Source organism: Amphiprion ocellaris, chromosome 19, assembly GCF_022539595.1.
Source record: "Amphiprion ocellaris isolate individual 3 ecotype Okinawa chromosome 19, ASM2253959v1, whole genome shotgun sequence".
Classification (NCBI taxonomy): domain Eukaryota; kingdom Metazoa; phylum Chordata; class Actinopteri; family Pomacentridae; genus Amphiprion; species Amphiprion ocellaris.
In genome coordinates this window covers 24,165,880-24,190,803 of record NC_072784.1, presented here as the reverse complement: position 1 = coordinate 24,190,803, position 24,924 = coordinate 24,165,880, and the positions used below count along the sequence as shown (strand labels likewise).

The 24,924-nt window shown below is 39.8% G+C and overlaps 2 protein-coding genes across 2 annotated transcripts in view; both read right to left on the bottom strand.

The window, feature by feature from the left end:
• prr12b (proline rich 12b) overlaps positions 1–10,221 on the bottom strand; it is a 43,242-nt gene extending 33,021 nt beyond the window's left edge. Inside the window, exons 1-3 of the mRNA XM_023286698.3 lie at positions 10,004–10,221; positions 4,358–4,515; positions 171–332 (exon numbers count right to left, since the gene is read on the bottom strand). Coding sequence (XP_023142466.2) covers positions 171–332; positions 4,358–4,515; positions 10,004–10,086 — 403 coding nt within the window. The 5' untranslated portion in view covers positions 10,087–10,221. The remainder of the gene's footprint in view (positions 1–170; positions 333–4,357; positions 4,516–10,003) is intronic.
• Positions 10,222–10,878: 657 nt separating this feature from the next.
• On the bottom strand, positions 10,879–23,879 carry prrg2 (proline rich Gla (G-carboxyglutamic acid) 2). Its single transcript, XM_023286743.3, has 7 exons — positions 23,689–23,879; positions 23,496–23,592; positions 17,143–17,315; positions 16,829–16,862; positions 16,177–16,300; positions 15,065–15,208; positions 10,879–11,273 (listed from the first exon to the last, which is right to left on the bottom strand). Exons 1-7 carry the CDS (start codon positions 23,731–23,733, stop codon positions 11,234–11,236), a joined length of 657 nt encoding a protein of 218 aa, XP_023142511.1. The 5' UTR covers positions 23,734–23,879; the 3' UTR covers positions 10,879–11,233.
• Positions 23,880–24,924: the final 1,045 nt, after the last annotated feature.

The following is a 24,924-nucleotide window of genomic DNA, read 5'->3' as shown; positions in this document are numbered from 1 at the left end:
AATAGGCAAATTTCAGTATGAAACTACAAATATGTTACTTTGTACTAATAAATTTCATGCAAATCATTTTGGAAATTACATTAATATTTATTAAGAAACATTAGCTATTCAAAATTAACTTATTCAATTCTTTTTCAAGTGTCACATTCCCATAACAGACTGACACTCACCAGTCTGCCAAGAGGGAGTGCGAAACTGAGACAGGAGGGAAGAAGCAGAGGGTGTGGGCTGTGGACCCCGGGACTCCAGAGCTGAAATCAGATTCATGACTGTGGGGTCGGGACCTGAAGGGCTGGCATGGTGGAGGCTGGCATCAATCAGCCCTGACAGGCCTGGCAACAAACCACATGCTTCATTTAATTCATACACAGTATGGTGTAGATCATATAATCATCATATGTACAGTTTTGTAAAACATCTTTCCTTCAAACTTTAACTTCTGTTTTTAGTATACAACTAGTGTTGTAGCAAACAATAGAGTCAGAACTATTGCTAGCAATTACCATGGAAATCGCTGAGTTGCAGAACAAAACTAAGCACCATTACCTAGATGACATGCCATTCTCTTTTGACTATAAGTTTGTAGTGTTATCCATTTACATTCTGTCTCTCTGCACCTTTCAGACAATATTGCTTTTTAAACAGACAAATATTTACCTCAACTTGAGATAATTAAAGCCCTTTACAGACATGGGATACACATCATTGCTGCTTCATAGTCTGTTCAAGTGACAGCATTCTGTCTTTCAGACATTGGGCACTTTTATGCTCATTTTCCTTGCAACTTCAAATAAACAGGTTATGTCCATAGCCACAGAAATGGAGAGAGTCACAGTATGTGTGCAATATTGGTCATTCATGTAATATTAAACAGTATTAAGTATTAAACAAAATAACACAATGCATAATAATGCGTTAATAAACAAAACAGTAAATCTAAACTAATAGTGGCTTATCAAACTGTTCAAATAGCGAATATCCTACTGTATTTATGACCTCCTAAATCCGAAAAATTCTGTCCATTTTTTGATGACAACTACGACTTTACCATCAGTAAAATAAAAATATGCTGATAGGATGGAGCTCGGGACTCCTGAGGACGGCTGCTATGTAACAAATTATTTAACTGCAGCTGACAAACTGTGACTCTGTGTATGGCAGTTCACCTGTCTGATGTGAAGAAAAGTACATGGCGTGACTTGCTGTTAAATCCTGACCCAGATTGATCCTGTCTTCATGTTAGGGACAATTTATAAGTAATGAAGTTGCTGCTGTTGTTCAGTGCATTATTGTATGCAGTTCTCGCTCTTTGAAGACACTCATATGGATTTGGCTGCTGTCTAATGCTGCAGGCATTTAATAAACTCACAGTAAAGACTCCTTCAAACAACTCGACGCAACCAACTAAACTTCTGTTATTGTAAATGTTTCCTTAAAGCCCAGACTACACTTATTATTGGTGAGTCCATTTAATCTGCTCTGTCTTAACTGCAGAAAAGTTATATTTCTCTATTCATATTTATTGGCATTTCAGCTTGTAATAGATGTGGCATTGTATCCCAGTGAGCGACAAATGTGCTTTGTGATCTTGGAATGCAGCAGTGTGTTTTACTCTATGATGTTTTTGAACCAATATTTTTGCTGAAATGTGAAGAAATCCTTTTCCAAATCACATAACACAACAAAAAGTATGCCATTTATGCGTGTCTATTAATGCGACTGCATGCAGATCAGACTTTTGCCATTTTGAAAGTTATACAAAAATGTTATTCAGCCAGACCATTCAGACATGAAGATGACACCTTCAAAATGCCATCAGATTAATGGAAAGGAATGCATGTCCGAAAGAGCTAAAGTGATTAATCAGCCTACCCTTCATTAATATTTTATTGTAATCAACTGTAAAAAAAAAAACAAAAAAAAAAAAAAACGGGATTTGTATCTGGAAACACTAGCTTGCATATTGTTTATCAATATATCACACAAATAATGTTATGTATGGATGACTTAAAAATGTAGTGGAAATGAACATATCAACAAGAAACATTTTCAGGCATCCACAAGAAAATCTACAAATTTGGCATATGGATTGTCTTCTGGCATAAAAAAATCCAATCAAATGGCTTAAATGCCTTATTTTGCAAGAGCTTAAGAGCAATGAATATTGTCATTGACATATTGGAAACTACAATACAAATGATGAGAAATGGGAAAATAAATGAAGTCATTGTTGCAGTGTCATCATTACATTACATCATGTTTGCAAAGTGAAATACGGTTTAGTATTTGGTATGTTGAGCCTGAAGTCAGAGTTTTCAGTGCTTTGAAGGGGGCTCTCTTTTCACCTGGCCAATCACCATGGTAACTAATGCTGTGGAGCTAGAAGAAATCTCTCCCTTTAAACAAAGCATTTCCTGACGATTCTCTGTGAGTGATACAGATTTTCAGCTGAGGGAATATGTTAGGTTTGCATTTGTTGAGCTCTGCTTTACTAAAACCACTGAATGAAACCTTGCAGTTACAGTATGGCACCACTGTATGTATAGTGTTGCCATGGGAACCTGACATGTATTTGGTTGGTTTTACAGAAATCGCATAAATAAATTTTTAAGTTTGGTCCTAATTTGCTGTCAAGTCTGTTTACACTGCTGCTACTGAATCTGATAGAACAGAGTGTACAAAATTTAATATTCTACTGGTATTTATTAGAGAGAATATTAAATCAATAAAATTGTTTTCACTTTGATTTTGCCAGAAATTAAAGTCATATCCTGTATTATGGGACAGTGTCAAACCTAAATGCATTTCACTTCAAGTTTAACAGCTGTAATGTGCAGCTGTCCATTAGAAACAAATGACTGCACTGATCATAAAATATATTAATACACATTCAACAGTTTTCTACTAGCACTCCTGCCATCCTTTCCAGAAGCAGTAGCCAACTTCCACAAAGTAAACATTTCTGTCAAACTTACTTCATGATGCAGCCCACTGAACATCGCATGTGAGTTTGAAAATTTTTCATTACTATAAACATTTGAAAGTCTCAGCTCAGCCTGGAATCTTTGCCGAACTTCTTTTCGAAATTCCAGTGCCTGTGGTGCCTTTTAAGTGCCTGATTGATCCAGTAAAATCTGACTGTGAGTCAAGGGCTGTAATTATGAGGTAATTTAATAACATAAGCAGTGCTGTCTGTTGGAAGAGTTCAAAAATCTAAATATCTAAATATATCACAATGGGACTATGGATAGAAACAACACAACACACGTAGTGTGTTGTGTAGTTTCCGAACATTTTTAGCAGGTTTAGTAATACTGTGATGACAGATGACCATGACCATTTTGGTCACTATAATCATGATATGAAATTTTGGTTGTTTCATCACTTGTCATAACCATACACTAAGCTGGTGTCAATACATGCAATATTTGCTAAGATATAATCTCATTCCTTGTTTGATTACATGACTGCTGATTTTGATTGGCTGTAACAGACGGTTTTAGAAAACTACAATCATCTGACTTTTGTTAGATTAGTCTGTCAATCATCAGTGGCAGTTTTAGTGAAGATTGGAATGGATTTGTGGCCAACAATTTATTTTGAAAAAAAAATGTCAAAAAATCCAATGTGGCAGGAAATCACAAAACCCTCCAATAAATTCCAAAACAGTGATTACGTCGACTAACTTTACATGTCTCGGCTTTACACAGTATTTCAAGACATGAGGCATGGATTTTGTGCTTCCTCAAAATGTGGTCCCGAGTCCATGTACCTAGTTTGGTTTCATAGATGAAAGCACTGATGCTATGTAACTTTAGTTTCTGCTTGGCAGCTTTATCACTGCATTTGTGATCTGTGAAAGTTAGTTTAAACTTTTCCATAAAATCCAATGTGGCAGAAAATTCCATATAGCAGAAATTACCAATGGGCATCCTCATGAGGTGCTTAGCACCTGGCTTGATCCAAAGAAACCAGCAGTATCTAAAAAACTCACAAATAGATTTTTAGTTATGTGCATAAACACACTTCCAGTCCATTCAACCCATTGATGGGCCCAAGAGTGCTCAATGTTCGGACTTGGAACGTGATAAGAAAAAAAAAAAGCTTAAAAATCAGGAGATTGTTCTTAATCAGTGTGCCGAAATCAAAACGTTCTACCTTGTTGTTGTACATGCTCCCATAAACTTCAACAGCATAGGAAGAAAGAGGATGATGATAATAATGATGTATAAAAAAACAGAAAAGAAACACAATGTGGGCCAACATAGCTTCACTGCCTAACCAAATACAGGTAAAACTATACAAAGAAATAAATGAATTTGATATATTTTCACAGATATACCAACCAAATCCTTACCAAGTGTGCGTCCAGCAGCACCCCAGGCTCCGCCCTGTCTTGAGTTTCCTGGGTGGTGGTTGGTTGCATAGCCTTGGAGGGGGTGGGGGGTGGCATAGGCTTGCCGGTGAAGCAGTTCTGAGTCTGGGTGGGATGACCTGGAGCTCCCATACATGAGGCTGAGGAGTGCATGGTTATTAAGATTGATTTGCATAAACACCCTTATTTATAACACAGTCTGATGCCCTAACCTGGACTAATCAAATACGTTTAGCAGTAAAAGCAATAGCTGTCATCATCTAATTTCACAGTTTCTTCACTGTGTACCACCTTTCCTACGAGAATTTGTTCATCTTTGTATCACACCAAAACTTAACGTGTACAGCCATCCGTAACAATCCTCTTCAAACAACAAATAAAAATGATATTATTTCAATTAACATTGTTAAAAAGTTAAATGATAACCAAGATAGAGTATTTTTAGTGCAACATTCAGACGATGTTTGTTGTCAGGACCTCAGATTATGCTACATGATAACAAAGAAAGAATATTCCCAAACCGACATTCATGTCTTTTCAGGCCTGAGATGGCAGAACAAACCGTTTCTGTCATGTAATCCATTAAAAAGGGGGTTGAGGGGGACATTTTGCTTGTTATTTTTCGAAAATGTTTTGAGAGTGTGGCTTATAGTTCATTTGAAAATAAAATTCTTACAGTGTTACATGAAAACAAAAGAAAGACATTCGCAATGCAGCATTCAGAAAATGTTCTCAAGATGATATTGATTGATGCCTGAGTTGACTATTAAGAGTTCATAGTTAAGATCAGATTTGTTGAAAGAGGACTATAAAAAAAAACTATTTGGGTTTGTACAAAAAGTCCTTTAAAACAAACAAAGCAGAGTTCATCATAAAAGCATCAGTTCCTTTGTTATGACACTGAATAATGGCCAAGAAAGTCTTGCACAATGTTCCAGTGTAATAAAGAAGCGTACTATGACATTATGGATATAACATTCTATCATTACACTTATGTCTGAAAGTCTGTCAATATTAGCACAAAAAAATCTTGAGTTAAGTCCAAAAAAATATTTTGTGAGATCACAGTGACCTCTATCTAATCTCTTCATCCTTGAGGCCCAAATTTAAAGAACTTCCTTCAAGGCATTCCTGAGATATCTACTTCATGAGAATGGGACAGATGTCTATCAATGTTGTCACTAAACATTTTTACATTTAGAGAAAATTATCCTACCTTTAAGCACAACATTTTGAGAATTAAAAAAAAAACTGTGACATTCATACAAATTTTACATACAAATTTGTCAGAACATTTTTAAAACCCCAAAAAATATTTTGCTAAATCATATGCACTGTTAAATATATATAATAAGAACATATAATTAATTTTGAGGATACTTCAGCTGGATAATTTTTCTTTGTAAGTGACTTTTTGAATTGCTGGGCATCAAAGAAAGACTCAGACTTGTAAAGAAACACCCATGGTGCCATTTACATCCAGTGATCAGAGGATATGTTTGTCAAGGTTCTACAATTATAAGAGACTAGTAGCAGACATACATGGGCTGAAATACAGGAGGAGCCCGATGGATCAAAACCACAGAGGACAGAGGAAAAAAGGGGCTATACAAAAATCAAACATGGTGTCTGGAAGGGAATAGGAGCAAGTGCCTTTTCAAAGGAGCACTTTGAATTCATTCAATGAACATATTGACTAGGCAGTGGGCATAAGTATGGTCCTGTGGTGTGATGTTTACTGACAGACACATATTGTACATTATAATGTGATGAAGTGAGGGAAAAAAAAGATTTTGGGTCAGGAATCCAGTTTTCACTGTAAACATTCAAAATACAAAATTGCTATGCTCTTCACGATGGAAACAAAAACTAAAATGATCATATTTTCAATTTTCATATTAAGAAAAAAAATGACACTGAAGTATATGTAATCTCTAATATACTGTTCAAAAAAAAGGGAACACTGAATCATCACAATATAACTTTAATTTAACTAAACTTCTGGGATATTGATCTGCCCAGTTAGGAAGTGTAAATGATTGTGAATGCCCCCCTCAGTAGGTTAATAATTCTGTTTTCCACTGTCCAATCTTTGATACACACTGGGTGATATATTGAGAACAAAATTACGTGAGAATAAAGTGTTCCCTCAAATATTTTGAGCAGTGTAGTTAAACTCTTCCACACCGGCTCTGTATGGTGATTGTTGTTGTCGAGGGACAGGCAGACATAAAACAACCACAGTTTTATCTGAATGGCACTGAGGCACATGCACCATTTTCTTTCATACTGCCGTCCATTTCTTATGAATTCAGAATATGATTTGAATGTTACTTGTATCATTATTAAAAATGATTTATCAATACTGAGTTTACATCAAAAGTCTCCACACAGTTCTTTTCACCAATACACAGCTCAGCATTGCATGTGATCCCCCATTCTGAACGCAGTTATGCAACCAAAAAAACTTCTTACATGTTTCATCATTAGCTCTGACAACATCTGTCTCCCCATATGACTACACTAACACAATGACCTCATACTGGAAATTCCATAATAGAACAAGGTATTGTGTTTTATGAAACAGACAACATCACAACCAGAAATGCTAAAATATTCCTCATTATTGCTGTGTATTGTTTATTCCACAATATACTATATAAAATTCCAGTGATCCAAAATAAATACACATGTTGCATACCAAACAATTTAATAGGTATATGATACAACCACAACAAGTCTGACTTATGACTTTGGCCAATCTGACCATTCAAGACTTTATATCATTTCTTGAAACACACCCCTGTGAGGGCAAAGGCAACTGAACTTGCTTGTGGTCCCTGAATAAGTTGTAGCACTTAGATACACTATGATCTCCATGACTGAGACGCTTCACAGACCTCGGGGAGGCCCTCAGCTAGAATGCTAAGCAGCTTTGTTGTTCATAGTCATTTCTATTTGCCAGAGGTAGCTGTTAGCATAGCTAAATAAAATTGTTTCTCTTCATAAAATAAATCGTATATAGCAAATTGTTGTCTATTGTAAATTAATATAGTTGTATTTTGTATTCAACATACTATGAACAACTTTTAAAACAGTATATACATGTGCAAAACTTCTGGTTGTTGAGGTTGACAGTGACCACAGATGTGGTCACTGTCCACAATAACAGTGAATGCATATTGTGTTTAAACAATTAAACAGTACACACAGTTTAGCTCAGATAGACTGTCTCTGTGCGGACTATGTAAAGAGTTCTACAAAAAAAGTCACTGTAGAGAAAGTAATGCATGTAACTCACAAAAAGAATATGCTGATATCTAGCAGATAGATGCTTCAAATTGCTGACAAGGCATAGATCGTCATAGCTGTCAGAGTATACCGCAAGCAGCAGAAACCCTAAAGAATAAACTACATTTAATTATGGTATTGTTTTACGACAAAAGCAAGACTAAAATTCCATTATACTTTAGATACACTAATTAATTTATATTTATAAATGTTCATACTACACTTAGCACTGTTGCTTTACAGCAAGAGGATGTCTTAGTTCAAACATGTTAGCTGTTCTGTGTGGAGTTGGTATACTCTCCCTGTGCCTATTTCCTCTGCATCATCTGGCTTTATTCTCACAGTCCAAAAACCTGCATGGTACACTGGTGATTCTAATTTGGCTGCAGGTGTAAGTGTGAGCATGATGATCTATGAATGTTTATATGATCTCTTACACATTCATTATACAGCTGTAACATTTACATATAAAAAACAAAGAGACACCATAAGACCTCCTTGTATGTAGTGTCACACTATACCTACTACTACATTTATTACTGTATGCATGGACACTTGTCTCCCTGGAAGAATTCAAAGCTCTGATCAACTTGTCGTGTGTCAAATGTTGCCATGTTCAATTGTATAATTGTTATTTATGAAAGTGTGCAATCTTGGCCAGATTTCCCTCAAAAAGGGATTTTAATCTTAAGAGACTTCCTTCTTAAATAAATAAATGATAGAGGTTTGGACTGATTACTTGGAACAGCCTGAGCTAGGTGAGGCCACTAAGTACAACTGAGAGCAAGGACGTGTATTTTAACTACAGTAGCTCACTATCAACCTCAGCAGAAGGACACAATAAAAGCAACACTTTAAACATTTTTTGTTTGTTCATGGTGTAAAGAACAGCACTGTGCACGGGAGAAATGGCATTTATGAGTTGAGTCAGGTTTTCATTTTCGAGCTCCACTGATTTGTTGCATTTGTCGTTTTTTGTTGGTCTTTTACTGAAATTGTTTACCTAATTTTTTGCACAATGTTGATTAAAGCAATAAATTGAGCAACTGTATTAATGTGTGGGAATGCACCATTCCTAACAAACCACTGAGGCTCCAGAAATGAAATCCACTGAGTCTGGAGAAAGACTGATGTGGTTGTCAAGGCGACCGCTAACGTGGAGCAAAGCTAACGGGAGCTTGTTAACTTTAGCAGGACTCGAGGCCGCACTTCATTCAGACATCCGAAAAACGGCCGTTTAATGACAAGCAGTATGATATTCATTTTTAACGGTAGCGACATAGAATTACTAAATCTGTTTGCATTTAAAAGCTGTCTTTGATAATTCGTCCGACGTATTGAGAAGCCAGTGTGATGGGAACACGAGGGAGCCGGCTGCGGCTCCATGCTTCTGATGCATTCACTGTCAGATGCTGGATAATGTTCAAGATCGCTAAAATGTAGCCTGACTGGGCTGAAAGCTACCTAATGTTAACACAGTTTTGCCTAAATGCTAATCTAATCTTAGGGTTGCGTCCCAAATGTTAACTTTAATTAACTGACGTTTAATTGGGTGACAGTCACGTGATATCATTGTATTATTGTAAGTAATGTTTACTAATAAGGGAGAACGTCTTCATTAACGTTACAGTCCAGCAAGTTTATTTAGCACCACACACATTTTACTCACTTATAAGAACAAATTCAGCTACTGTTACCGCGATTAGCAACGTTTTAGTTTCACCGTTTTGAATGGGGACTCACGTTTCAAATTAATAAAAGTGATGACTCTGTATTTAGCTCATTATTTGCACACACTTGTTTCTGCCTTATGGACTGCACGGCTTGTTTCTCTTTGCTTGCTGTAGATCTGCGCGTCCCACTGCTTTGACTTGTAGACTTGCAGCCAATTAATACAATGGCAATCAACCTTGCTGTTCAACCTGCGATCAGGACCTGTCATGCATTTGTTAGTCTAAAGCAAGAGAATGTGCACCGGAGACGATGCAGTCCTGGAACCGAGAAGTAATATTTCTTTTTTTTTTAACAATAACAGACTCGGTTTCCAGCAACCCATCCCCCTTCGTTTCTCCCCTCTCCTCCGTCTCCATATCACTATTAACCTTCCATCGCATTCCATGCATTTTAGTTAGAGACAGCCCCCATACCCCTCCCCTCCCGCTAATGACAATACGGCTGGCTGTACCTGAGCCTGGTGGCCATGTAGCAGTACCATGCAGCCTGGCTCAATGCAGAGGCGCAGGCAGTGTTATGCCATGGCATTATTAGACCCCTTGAAGCCCACTGGTGCATCCACAACAGCATATAGGTTCCCATGCTTTAGCCACTGAAGCTTACCTTGCTTTGGCCGATCTGTCGTAACCCCATCCTGTCCCAGCCCCTAGATCTCCGAAGCCTGCAGCGGGATAATTCCTCTCCATGAAAGAAAGGGCAGGATGAAGATGGACAAATAGTGAGGGGGAGGGGAGGGAGGAATGTCTTCTCAGCGCTCGATTCTGTTTATTTCTCTGCTTGACGAGCCTGTAGACTGGGAGGAATGGGGAGGAGAAGGAGTGAGAGGAGGAGGGGGGGGAGTCACAGCAGCCAGGAGCACCTCCTCCCTCCTCTCCCCATATATTTCACTGTCTATTGTCTCCTGTGCTAAACTGATGGGCCGCAGAACAGATGCTCAACGTTCTTTAGCAGCTTTAATAAGCGAAGCTATATTCACATTCATCCAGCGCCGACAGCTGCTCTGCTGCTGCTCACACCATAGTAAAGCTATTTTCCCTCATTTTGTTCACAAGACGCCATTTTTAAGAGGAATCACTGGACTGGCGCCCCTCCACCCCCCACCTAATACACACACACACACACACACACACACACACACACACACACACCACCACCGCCACCACCATCCTTCTCTCTCTCTCTCTCTCTCTCTCTCTCTCTCTCTCTCTCTCTCTTACACACACACACACAATTTGTCATGCACGGCAAAGCAGTGTGTTGTAGTGTTCTAACATTGGTAGAGAGGACTGTAGAAAATGAATCTGATGAAAGAGCTCAGCTTCTGTAGCCAGTTGTATCTTTCTATAATGAACTGACATGATAAATAGCAAACACACGAGTTGCAACATGTCTGACATTCTCCTGAATCCAAGTGAACACACGTGTACTCCATTAGGTTGACAAATTCCAAGAAATTATAGAATGACAGGAGGCATACATAATTGCTGTTATTTATTACAGTTTATATATTGTGCCTGATTTTTTTGAACAACCAATATCCTTTATGAATTGTATTTTTTCGCTCTGCTCCAACGTACACAGCACAGTTGGGTGTATAGTACAACCACAAAAATGAACCCCACCCTCAGTCGCACCCACATTAAAGCCTCATGTGTGTAGTGAACATACTACGGGTAAGTCAATATGCACATTATATGGTCAGCAGTGTCCAACCAGGATTTGTGTTTTAATGTTACTCATAAACACAATGTACTAAAAAAACAAGCAATAATTAAAAGTTCACTCAAACCACCGGAGCCCATCAGGCATTATCAAGTGGCTCTGCCAGCAGTCTCATTCCTCTCCAGCATCAGCAGGCTCTGATGGCGCACCCCTGTGGTCAAAGAGAGGAAGAATCTTTGTAAACATGTGTGATCCATCTAGAAACAAAAATGGTCGAAGGTTGAAGAAAAGGAGACAAAAACTGCAGGAGTCTCAGCTATTTTTTATTCAGCTCCACTTTTTACAATGTGTCAACTCACAGCACCACACAACAACACTTCCTGCCGCCACAACCTCAGCGCAAAAAAAAAAGTTTTTGTCCCTTCAAAATAAAACCGTCCTTTGTGTGTGAGACCTAAATATAATGTGCACCACACAGGCCCCCCCAGAACACACAAAATAAACTCAAAAACAGAACATGCAAGCTGCAAAACTTCAAACATACCATGTAGGCAAACGGACTGCTCTACCCCCGCGGGTGCATGTAACGACACCGCGCAGCGGGCTGGCATCTGGCAACGGGTCACTGTCATGCATTGCAGAGCTCTGAGGTAAACTGGGGGCCCCTATCAGAAGTCATGTCCAAAGGTACACCGAACCGCGACACCCAGGAGTAAATGAATGCCCGGGCTACCTCAGGTGAAGTAGTAGATGACAGGGGAACCGCCTCCGGCCACCATGTGGTTCTGTCCACCATGGTCAGGAGTGTAAATCCACAGGATGGGGGAAGAGGACCGACCAGATCCACATGAACATGTTCAAAACGTCTCTCAGGAATGAGAAAGGGCCCTAAAGGAGCTTTAACATGACACTGCACTTTAGCGCGCTGGCACGCCATGCACGTAGTAGTCCAAGCCTTAACATCCTTCCTGAGACCGGGCCACACGAACTTGGCACCCACCAATTTAACCGATGCTTTAACACCAGGGTGTGACAGGGAGTAGACAGCATCAAACACACGGCGGTGCCAAGCAGTGGGAACCAAAGGGCGTGGCTTGTCCATAGAGACGTCGCAAAGAAGGGACGCCCCACTGTCTGAAACATGACATTCCTCAACTCCAAACTAGACTCAGCTGTGCGCAGTGCCTGTACCTCAGAGTCCTTTAGCTGGTCCGCAGCCATTTCAGCATAGTCCATTCCCAAATGAACAGTGGCAATGTCGGCACGAGACAGGCAGTCCACAACCCGGGTGTTCTTCCCAGCCACGTGTTGAATGTCTGTTGTAAACTCAGAAACAGCAGAAAGATGCCGCTGCTGCCGCGCCGACCAAGGTTCGGATGTCTTAGCCATTGCAAACGTAAGGGGCTTGTGATCAACAAAAGCAGTAAACTCCCGGCCCTCCAAGAGGAACCTGAAGTGGCATGTGGCAAGAAAAGGGCTAAGAGTTCTCTGTCAAGCGTACTGTACTTCCTTTCAGATTCACACAATTTCCTGCTGAAAAAAGCTAGTGCCTGCCAGGCTCCATCAGACCATTGTTCGCAAACCACACCGATGGCGTAATCGGACTGCATCGGAGGTCAGGGCAATGGGTGCGGCTGGGTCGGGATGGGCCAACAGGGCAGCATTGGCAAGCGCTGCTTTAGCTTCGTCAAAAGCCAGTAATCTCTCCGGGGTCCACTCAATGTCCTGGTTACCCTTTTTCCCCTTTAATGCGTCGTATAAGGGGTGCATAATGTGGGCAGCTTGAGGGATGAAACGGTTGTAAAAATTAAACATGCTTAACAATTCCTGAAGGGGCTTCACAGAGCCAGGACGTGGAAAAGCCGAAAGCTCTTCGACTTCGGCAGGGAGTGGCACAGCGCCAATGTTCCCTCTAATTTTTCATGAGACCTGGATGACCTGTAATTTCTTGCAACTAAATTCGTACAAAACTGAAGTCATTGTATTGGGCCCCAAACATCTCAGAAACTCGCTTTCAAAGCAAATAGTTACTCTGGATGGCATTACTTTGGTCTCCAGTACAACTGTAAGGAACCTCTGAGTTATTTTTGACCAGGACATGTCCTTTAACTCGCACATAAAACAAGTTCGTAGGACTTCTTTCTTTCACCTGAGAAATATTGTAAAAACCATCAACATTCTGTCTCAGAGTGATGTGGAAAAACTAGTCCATGCATTTGTTACATCTAGGCTTGACTACTGCAATTCTAACTATCAGGATGTCCCAATAGCTCTCTGAAAAACCTACAGCTGATCCAAAATGCTGCAGTGAGAGCACTGACGGAAGTTAGGAAGAGAGATCATATTTCTCCTATACTGGCTTCTCTTCACTGACTTCCTGTGAAATCTAAAATAGAATTTAAAATCCTTCTCCTGACATATAAAGCACTTAACAACCAATCTCATCGTATCTTAAAGACCTTATAGTACCATACTATCCTAGCAGAACTCTTTGCTCTCAGATGGCAGGCTTACTTGCAGTTCCCAGAATTTCTAAAAGTAGAATGGGAGGCAGAGCCTTCAGTTATCAGGCAGCTCTCCTGTGGAACCAGCTCCCAGTTTGGGTTCGGGAGGTGGACACCCTCTCTATTTTTAAGACCAGGCTTAAAACATTTCTTTTTGACAAAGCTTATAGTTAGGGTGGACTCGGGTGACCCTGAGGTGGTCTGTTGGGATCCACATGTGCGGGGCACAACTGACTTCTTCTTCGACATCCCTTAGTTATGCTCCAAGTTAGGTTTGCTATAGGTCTAGGCTGCTGGGGGATCTCTCTCGATGCACGGAGCCCTTCTCTCATTACCTGTGTACTTACTAAACACCATTATTGCATTGCATTCACTCTGTTTCCCCTGTGTCTTTTCTCCGAAGTGTCCCTGGTCCCCGAGCTGGATGCTTCTGATCTGTGGTTGCTGTCCCACCAACTGGCTTAATCTCCATCAGATCCACAGTGGGATGCTGCTGCTGACTTTTCTCCAGTCCACTGCTTCCAGCTGTCCATTTTCACCAGTCTACTCTGCATCACCCTTACTGTGCTTGATATGCCCATCTACACACTGTTTACATCTTACTACCAGCTATATATGTAGTATATTTAATGCCAGAGCCTTACACCATAACAGTAAACTCATGAAGCAGTTTCAGTGTTGGCTTGTACTTTGTATCATCTATGTTACTGGTATCATGCACGTATCCCAATGTGTGTTATATGTTTCCTTGTCCCCATTGTCCCCTCTTCTCCCATCCCTCTCTCTCCCTCACACTCCCTCACCCACTCTACCTCTTCCATCCCTCTCAACCCAGTCGGCCAGCGGCAGATGGGTCCCCCATATGAGTCTGGGTCTGCTCAAGGTTTCTTGTCGATAAAAGGGAGTTTTTTCTTGCCACTGTTGCCTTAGGGCTTGCTCTAGGGGTTCAGGCATATGGGTTCTGTAAAGCGTCTTGAGATAATCTGAATTGTAACTGGCGCTATATAAATAAAATTGAATTGAAAAATGAATTTAATTTAATTGATTCGGCTAGTGAGGACTGATTAATTTAGTAAAGCTGGAGAGGTTTCAGTTTTCCACTTCCTGATTAATTGTGATTCATTAATTTAAGTGTTGTTTAAAATACTGTAATTTATTCTGATTTATTAAGTAGGTACCACATGATTTTTGTTTATTGGGATATGTAGGCTTTATAGGCTCAGTATTGTTGAAAGAATTTTATTTACTTGTGTGTTGGTCAAATGATGGTGGAAGAACAGAGTGGTCAGGTATTATACTGTATATACAGGTGCTTCTGTTTAATTGGGTTAAACTTGTTGCAACTTGGGAAAATCAGTCTGTTTCTTTTTCAGTTTGGTTCTAAAATGTACCTCACATGTATTTTTCTTTTTGCAGGTTTTTGGCTAGATTGTGGACCACATTAAAGACTGGCCTGAATCCATGTAAAATATACATGCATAATGGAGCATTTCCTTACCCTGAATAAGGTGGTGGCGGGGCATCATGCTGCCCACTGCGATTCAGAGCCTCATTGTAGCTGGGCAGACCTGGGGCAGTAATCCCAGCCAAGGGCACCATTTCTGGGGCTGGATGCATATCTGTTGCCATTCTCACTGGAGCTCTAGAGCAGCATGCAGGACAACATACAGAAATCAAAGCCAGTTTAGTTCATCTATAGCTAATCAAGAGTAATGCAAACATGAATGTATTTGTAAATGGGCAATTATTACACTGCTACCCTCCTGATCACTTGGCAGTAGGTTAGACTCAGACGTGGTCTCTGAGTTTTCATTAATATATTGCAATTGTAAATGAAAAATAAATATATTTTGTTTACTTTTGGCCACATCTTCTCTGAATAGTGAAAAGATTAGTTGGTCAAGCACATTAAAGAAATTGTATACTGGATGAATACAGGGTTTTGAATAAGTTAAGGATATGTTAACATTAGAATACTAGAAATTTTGTATTTGCATAGGCTTTGTCCAAAATAACCACAGATAAATATCTAAGAAAATCTGCAAAGAAATTTTGATTTTGACTCAGCAATGTCTCATATGTAAAATTACTTTATTAGAGGAGCAAACCTGGGAATCAGACAGTGTCATGCTGCGAAACACTGACTTTTCTCCTGAAGGACAGTTGCATTTTCTTTTTGTCCACTGTCTTCTCGCTGTACAAGCTAAGATGAATCTATCAAAAACCCAGGTATCTCTGTAGGGCATTTAACCTTCTCCAACACTGTAGCAGTCTCTAGAGACATCAACATCAATATTCATTCTTAAAGTATAGGAATTTGTTTGGCAAGTTTCATGTAAATATGCTGACTTGTTCTCAAAAGACTTTCTTACTGAGGAATTTTGTTAGGGTTACACAATGGTTCAGGCATTTACTGAAGCCATAAAATTTAATTTCTTGAGGACCATAAACCTCCATCCCAAATTTCATGGCCATGTAACAGTAGCTAATGTGCTGGTTGGAGGGCTTAATGGACCACAGTCACCATTTTGTTCCATATCTCTAGGTTGGCTTGGTAAAAAAAAGTCTCCCAACAAATATTCCACATCAGAGGAAATATGCTGGGCTGACCTCTGTCCACCCTTGTTCTTGGCTTTGTAGCAGTAGATCCCCAACACAGTGGCAATAACAGCGGACACTAATACAGCCAGGATTCCAGCCACCAGCCCCGACACATCCACTCCGGGTGAATTTGCTTCAGAGACAAACATCATTAACAGCAAATCACAGCTCTCAAACCAGTCAGTAAGCTAGTCAGTCACTCATTCCACAGCTGACTCTTATCATACCTGTATTCTGTATCCTTAATTTCCTTTTGTCATCAGTGAAACCATCAGTGTAAAAATGCAACTGCATCAAATTATTTCTTTTTCACATCTCTGTGCAACACAGTATATGACATATGCTAAACTGTAAATTCTCGGTCCTTGCAGCATGGTAAGAATGAGATGTCGTCTGTTGACAGTCATTATATTCAGGAGAACAGCTGGGGATTTGGAGCAGTAAATAATACAACAAACGTAGGGAGTATATTGTTAACCAACTAGATATAATAAACAAAATATGAGCAATTTGGAAATTACTATGCTGATTAGAGACAATACATGCGTGTATTGTCACACACATATATTTCACTGTGAAAACACTCCACTCTGATGAATGAGCCCAATACTTAGGCTGACAGAATACAATAATGGAAAATATTAATCTTTTAAAGTACTACCTTGATTGTTGACATATTTGGTCCAAAATAATTCCTAAAAATGTAAGCAAAAAAAGACTGAATTAGGTAGTTTCAGGAAAAGAATCCTCCTCAAGACTATTTTTCCAAATAAACTAAATGCTTTTTATGTTAATTAACAGAAATGCTATGTTTCAGTGGTTTGGAAAGTTATTGTTAATTGCTGTTGTTTCTTCCACTCTAAGGAGAGTGTCTTCAACAAAATTCTTGACACTCTTATCTGTTCAGGTAAATTAAAAAAAGCTGGAGGATGTTGTACTTAAATGAGAGCAGTGTAGAGTGACAGTCACCATTACCGTCTTAGTGTCATCCTCAAAAACCTCTCTGGCCTCCTCATAGGTGCACTGCTCTTCCAAGCACTCCCTCTCCAGACTGTCAGCTACAACCAGCTCAAAGTCCCAGCTATTATAAAGCAGTGAGCGAGACAGGAACGATGCTGCTGGCTGCTCTTCCACAAACACTGGGTCTCCTGCAGGATGCATGGCCTTTTTACTCAGAAAATCTAGTGAAGTTCAACAATAATCCTCATACACTGTGACCTGATATGAAAATATTACCAAGAAATTCAGTACAGTCAGGAAATAGTATCAATTGTTTCCGTTGAAGAATTTAACTATATCTTTGTAAGTAAAAAAAAAAAACATACACTAGGGACTACTGGACTTGGGCCTGTTACACAAAGCAGAGAAAAGTGTGACAATATTGAAACAGGGTTAGGTAGGTGAATTAACTGAATGTGTTGCCTTCATAGACCTCAGATGATTACTATTTCAAAGCTTGTGGGCCACTTAAAAAAATAGAAAAAAGGAATAAATCAGTCATTGATTTAAAGTATGATTATGATAAAATAATAATAAAAACAAATTGTAAAATAGCCTAAGGAGAAAATGAATGTGTGAAAGGGGACATAAACTAATTTCACCCTATAAATAACCAAAAAACCCATGAAACCTACAGTGTATTTTTGCTAACATGGGAGAGAAAAATGTTAACTTATTTCATTTTTTAAAAATTATGAGCAAGGGCCACATCATCAGTGAGGAACGCAATTATTTATTAGGCAAGAATGTAAGTGTGAGTTTGATGCGGAGTAAGGTAATTGGTGTGGAGAAGTCTTTGTTGGGGATCAGCAGCAGCTTCTGGGCAGGCAAATCACCATAAAAAGTCCCCTTAAGAATAAGGAGAAGATGAGCATTGCAATGATCTTGACAGTTGGAGAGGATGCAAATTTGGTAAGCCTATCAAGACCTGTGACCCAAGGCTTTACTAAGGGTTCTGACACAGGTCAGCTAGATGCTGTTGAAGCTGTTCCAATGCAGAAGGAGAGTCCCTAAAATAAGATAAGTTAGATTCCTACAATAAGAGAATGCGCTGAAGTGCAAAAGGAAAGATCGAGCAGCAACTTGATTGGACCAATGAACAGAGGGTCAGAAGCGGAAGCATTTGGAGATGTTCTGATTTGTATGTGACATGCTAGGAGGTAATAAGGACTTAAGTGTGAGTCTGATTTGGAAGACATTACTTGAATGGGTAAACCAGGCAGTCTTTTGAGAAACTGTGAGGGCTGAACACAGTGAGGATATGTATCAAATTCAGAATATGTTATAATGAACTCTGAACATGGGAGGAAACCAAACAGGCTTGCAAAAAATGAGATTGGAGAAAAATGAGAGATGGTGAGAGGTCGAAAGTGACTAATTGGCTGAAGGCCTTTAATAAGTAAAGACAATTTAAAGTGTGTCCTAAGAATAATTCTGGAAAGACACTGACACCATTGAGGTAAACATCTGTAGTAGTTATTTTAAATCAACAGGACAAAGCTGGATAGTGGGCTACAACAAAAGATGAAAAGAGTATTTTTGGACCAATAATGTGCAAAAATGGACCTTTTCATCATTCCTCCTACCAATAAAAGGGGCAGTGACGACTACTCGCTAAATTTTGTGAATGGCTGAAAATGGTTGGACGCCATCAACCATTTAGCAGAGAACCACTTTCTGGCATAAAACCTCAAAAATCTACGGAAGGAGCAGCAATTGTTTAGAGCTGAAAGTTGTCTAGGTGGGGAGATGGTCATGTAGAAGATCACACAATTTTAGTTGGTGAAGGTGAGGTGACAGGGGAGTACTGAGCTTAATAAAAACAACTTTGGAGTGTTATACAGTAAACTGGAGGTGACGAAGGAGGAGATACAAGTAGAAAATCATGGAGGAGATAGACCAGATGTTATGGTCCCTGCTCCTGTCCCTGTTCTCCTCCGTCCTTCTCCCTTCTTTCTCCCTCCTTGTTCCTGTCTGTCATCTGTCTCTCCTTATTGTCACTCTCTCTGGTCTCTGTCCCCTATATCTCTCCCTGACTCGTCCCATGTCACCTCTCTCTCCTTGTCTTGTACCTCTGGCTCCCTCTGTCTGCATCTGTTGGTCTCTGTCTTTCTGCCTGTCTCACTCTCACCCACCTCCCTGCACTCCTGTTTACTGCTATGTGAATTACCTGCACTGATCAGCCAATTTACCTCACCTGTCTTCAATTACACCACCACTATATAAACCCAGCTCAGTCACTTACTGCCTGCTGGACCATAGACTTCTGTACCCTGTGTCATCTTATAATCACCACAGCTTCATGGACTTAATGCTGCCCCTGTACTCCTGCCGGTTCCTGTTTAGTTCCCCAGCAGGACTCACTTTCCCCTTTTTTGGATTTCCACGTGTTTTGTTCTGTTTCAGCCTGCTGTAACTCCTTCTTGTGTTCTGCCAGCCCCGGATTCCCCGAGCCTGCTTTCCTGCCCCTTCAGTCTAGTTTTTTCCTGTGGTGAGTGTTCAGTTTTGTTGGATTGGTTTTAGTTTATTCTTCTGTGGATTTCTTGGTTTTCCCCTCTGTAGTTAGTTTAGAGTTTTGTTGTTTTTGTGGTCTTGTTAGTTTTCTCAGTTACATTTGGTTTGTCAGATTTCAGCCCATCCTCCCTGCCCAGTCATCCTTCCTGTTTCGAGTCCCCCCTTAGTTTGTATCCTTAGTTTTATGTTTGTTATAAATAAAGATTCCTTTTTCTGCTGAAACCAGTTTGTCTGTTTCTGTGCCTGCGCCTGGGTTCTCTGACTCCCCCCCCCCCCCGTAACACCAGATTTGGCATTTGTGATTATTGATTAGGCTCTAACACGAGACTTTGAAGAACAAATTGAACAGTTTTGGGCCACTCTTGCAGCTGAATGTGAGAATTATTAGACAGCGTTTAGCTGAAGAATGGGTTCAATAAATGGGAGGGTAACTTGTGGAACTGGCAATCCTGAGCTGAAAGCTGCAATGTGAGGCAGCGGGTAAAAAGTGGTTGAATAAGCAGTATGTGCAACTGGCCACGTACCTGTAGTAGCTGTAAAAGGAGGAAATTCATGAAATCAGGTAAATCTACAGGCTAATATACTGGTAACACAGCCCTAACTGAACCTGGTTGCTGAAGAGGGGAACAGAAGTGACACTGACATACCAGTGCTGATGACAAAAGCATGCAATTGCTGGAATAAGGGGACAGAAGACAGGAAAGTAAAGCAGCCTTATGAGAAATGTTTCAAATACAAAGTCGGTTCAAAGTGGAGCAACCAGTATAGGAACCTAAGAACTGTGGACTGCCCTTTGTTTTGTTTTTTTGGTGAGAAAGAGAAACTTGCATCCAGTGTGAAGTGTGAGCAGAACATTGCTGATGTGGGGGATAGAACTTAGAACTGCTTCCCTCATCAACTGTGGCCAGTAAAACCCAGTGAAGTATCAAAGGTCGTGCTGTAACCACAAGTAGCTGCAAATTAATAGAAGTACTATACCTTAATATAGTATTTGTACGCAAGGGTCTGCTGGGATCTGAGTAAATTTCTTCAACTGCAGTCCATGTAAACCCCTCTGTGGATAACTGTGTGCAGCCCAGTATTTCTGTCAGCTATGCCACACATGCACTAGGGCTAATAAGCATTAGCTTATTAATAACATATTAATAACCTTTATTTAACATATATTTTTGCAGTCAAGACACAAGAATTTAATGAGACCCACTGTTAGTGACTGAAAAGAGTGAGCGCGTGAACTAGGGACCTGCCTTCTGAACAGGTGTAGTATTTTCCATTTTCCTACTCCCCGGCAAAATCCGACTCCCCCTTCGCTTGAACGCGAGATTTACCTTTCACTCTGTGGCCACTTAACGGGTTTTTTGTTGTTTTCCACTGGTGTTCGGGTTAAATGTGATTAAGTAGCGGGGGAAGTCAAATTTTATTTCATATTATACAACCTGCACAGTTAACGCAACCTGCATATTTCTGTTAAAGTCATAGTTTTGAAGTAGTCATTCTGCTCTTAATCTGCCACACTGAGATCACTTTATCCCCTTATTCTATTCTGTTTTTGCAGATTGTAATTTACTATGTTTTTTAACTTGTGATTTGGTATTTTTGCTGTTGTGGCAAATTTCCCAGGTGTGGGGAAAATAAAGTATTTCAATTCTAGTAACTGGTCCAATAAAATAAATGATTTTATACGCAAGTACTATATTAATACTATACATAAGTACCAGATATATTTTGGTACCACGTCTTGCATTCTTAGGGGGAGTCCGATTTTAAATAAGGAGATAGAAAGTTTCCCAAGTGAACAATTGTTTTATTGACAAGTGCACAACACTGATGGAAAATATGAAAAATCTTTAAGCTGAGAGTAGCGTAGGATCTCCCCTGATGACATTTAGACACTGGTGGTGCGGACATATGGATGAGAAAAGGAGAAACCTGTCACCTAATCATATTTAACAGGAAAACATGTCTACAGTTCGCTACTTAATCACATTTAACCCGAAAACCAGTGGAAAACAACAAGAAACAGTGACTGTACAACAGAAAACCCGTTTAGTGGCCACAGAGTGAAATGTAAGTCGCTCGTGTTCACGCGAAGGGGGACTCGGATTTTGCCGGGGAGTAGGAAAATACTACAACACCGGCAGGGGGACTGGGAGTTAAAACACGCCAGAGCTGCAGGAGTGAGAAGTGTTGAGTGAGTGAGTGTGCAGATGAATGAGAACTTAAGAAAGACTCTATCTTGAATTAACAAGAGACCAACAGCTCGGTCACAACTAATATTTAGCTTACTGCTTAACTACGGCAAAGCCTTATATCGTTTCATAGGTAGGCTGGATTTGCAAATATTCCTAATTCAGTTCTTTCTAGTCTAAAAGAACGGTTCAGATATACACAGTGCAGTGACATCCTGGGTGCTGTAGTGGCTTGCAGTGGCACCTCACAGCTGGTCTGACTCACCAAATGTGAGATGCAGGAATAAGCTACTGTACATTTCATGTGGCTTTGTCCTTCTTTCCTGTCTGTGCTACCGTTTTCTTTGCTACGGTAAACAGCGACAACAAAGTCCGAAGAGCAACCGATGGCGTTGAAAAAAATTCGGAGGATTTGAATCATGCAGTAATTTATAAATTAGTATTCGCCTGCCTGCGCATAAATGTTCCACCCATAGACTGTATATAAAGTCTATCGTTCCACCACAACTATTTCACTCGTCACTATTTTGAGGGAACACTGAAGCCGCATCCTTCGCTTAACCCCGCCCACGACGACTGTGATTGGTTTGAAGAAAGGCAAACGATCCAACGCTGTTTTCTGCCTATAGCAGAATGATATTGTGGCTAAGTTACACCTATGTTTTCTACAGAATTGGCTGCCAACTGACTGGTACCTTTCTGTGGGAAGTTTGCAGTTTTTCCATTGCCTGCGTGGGTATTCTCCCACAGTCCAAAAACATGCTGAGGTTCATTGGTGATTCTAAATTGGCCATATATATGAGTGTAAGCGCGCAAGGTTGTCTGTTTTTATGTGTAGCCCTGTGATGGACAGGCAACCTGTACAGGATGTACACTGCGTTTCACTCCATGTCAGCTGGGATAGACTCAAGCGATGCATTATTTCCGAGTTTTCCTGAACGTCATGAACAGGATCTGCCGAAGCCGGGCCCTTGTGGCATGGGCTAATACAATATCCTTTATTAGTCCCACAAAGGGAAATTTGCAGATGATGAGCAAGCGTTCCATGGTGTAGACGACTGAAGAGAAGTAAGTTGTTTTTTGACTTTAGATCTAATGATAGAAATGGCAGACTGTTGGGTGATATGGCATTGGGGTGTTGGGTGATATGGCATTCTGAAGATGAGAGTGTACAGGGCAGGTGAGCATGTCTGACAGTAAGAGCAGGAAGAGGAGTGTTTGTGGCGTGGTCCTGTTCCTTAACTTCATGTCAAACTTTGACCTCCCTTTGAAAAAAATCTAAGCATATATATATATATATATATATATATATATATATATATATATGCACACACAGAGTTACACGTGTAGTCACACGCGGAGTTTGACTGCCTACAATATTTTTTGGTTTTACATTTTCAGTGAACGTTCAGCTCAGTTTTACTGTAGTGGGACAGTGCTACTGTCAAAGTACCATGGTTTCATTTTCTTATAATCAGAACTCATAAAAGTGAGGTACACCTGTGACAATACAAGATGCTGAAGTTTTGGTTATGATACAAATTCCCTATAATGACAGTTTATTGCTTTGGTGAGTGCAGCGTGTCTTTGTATGAACTGACTCTAAGTGAGAAGAGTGTTGCTTACCTTGTTTGTGTCTGTAGGGGACAGAGCAGTGGGCGGTGTGCAGCAAGGACACCAGAGGAATACACACCACTGAAAAGGCTGCCATTGAAGCAAAAAACTACACAGAAAATGACAATGAAGAGCTTTTGTGCAAATTTTTCCAGCACGTCTGGACACGATCTTCTCATGCTGAAGATGAACCTTTAAAACTCACCTGTCCAACAATAGTGTTGCCCAACTTGGCTGCAGTGTGTACCATCTGTAAAAGCCTTCTGAAGTAAAGACACCACTTATTCTTCTAGATTTGCAGAATCAGGAAGCAGCAATATTACCTAAAATGGAACTTCCTTATGCTAAGTTGTGTTATAACTGGCAGGGCACAAAGTGTTGTGCTGTTTTCTCTGAGAAATGACACATCACAAACCTGTTTGACAGCATACCAGCTGAAGGAAGGAACCTCCACTAATCCGTCTGTGTGTCGGTCTGTCTCACTGTTTACTCTGTTTACTTTCAACTGCTATTTCACAGAAATGCTCCCACAACACTATAAATAATAAAAATGCTTTTTTTTTTATGTTAAAACAGTGTGATTTCACGTTATTGAAACATAAGTAGAAGTAAGTAGTAGGAGACAGGGCAAATCTTGCCACCAACTCAGTATGTATCAACATGCCACGACCCAAGGGACACTAAATGAAATAGACATACATACATGTTTATGACAAGCTGTAGCTACATATATAATTAGATTTATTTAAAAATGGTACTAGTGATTATACACAGTGGAGATTGAAAGAAAATGGAATAGACTGATTTGACAAACAACACACATCTACCCTGTGTTGCATCAGTAACTGTGTTTAAAAGTAGCCTTTGCTGACTTTCAATAATGACATAAGATCATCATCCAGTATTAAAAAGAAATATGACCCCCCCAGGCAGTCAGATGCAAGTTTTAGATGCTTCAAATTCCTCAGGTTTCTGTTCTGAGAGTTGTTTTTATGTCATCTTCATTCATTCTAGTTTATTAATTTCACCATTTGCATCACACATTATTATCTCATCCTGAAGCACAGTCTGTAGATTGACTAAAAAAGTTTACTAAAAAAGTCTAGCTTTTAACAAGCTTTGAAATGAAAAATAGTTGTAACTTCTCAGATAAGTTATTTTTCAATGGAGGAAGGGGTAGAATTTTAAAGAATTTCTTACCAGGTAATTAAACTTTTTAAATGGAGAAATCATATCAAGCACAAGTCTTTTTATACCTCTTGGCTTTTGTTCATTGATGGTTAAAACTATTTGAAACTACTCTCCTTTCAATACTTTGTATTATTCTAGCACTGGTTGATTATATGTGGTTTTGTCATTTGAAACTATTGTCTTTGTGAATTCAGGCACATTTTTTGCATGAGGTTGTTTGTATAACCTAAGAACTTATGTAAATGTGCTC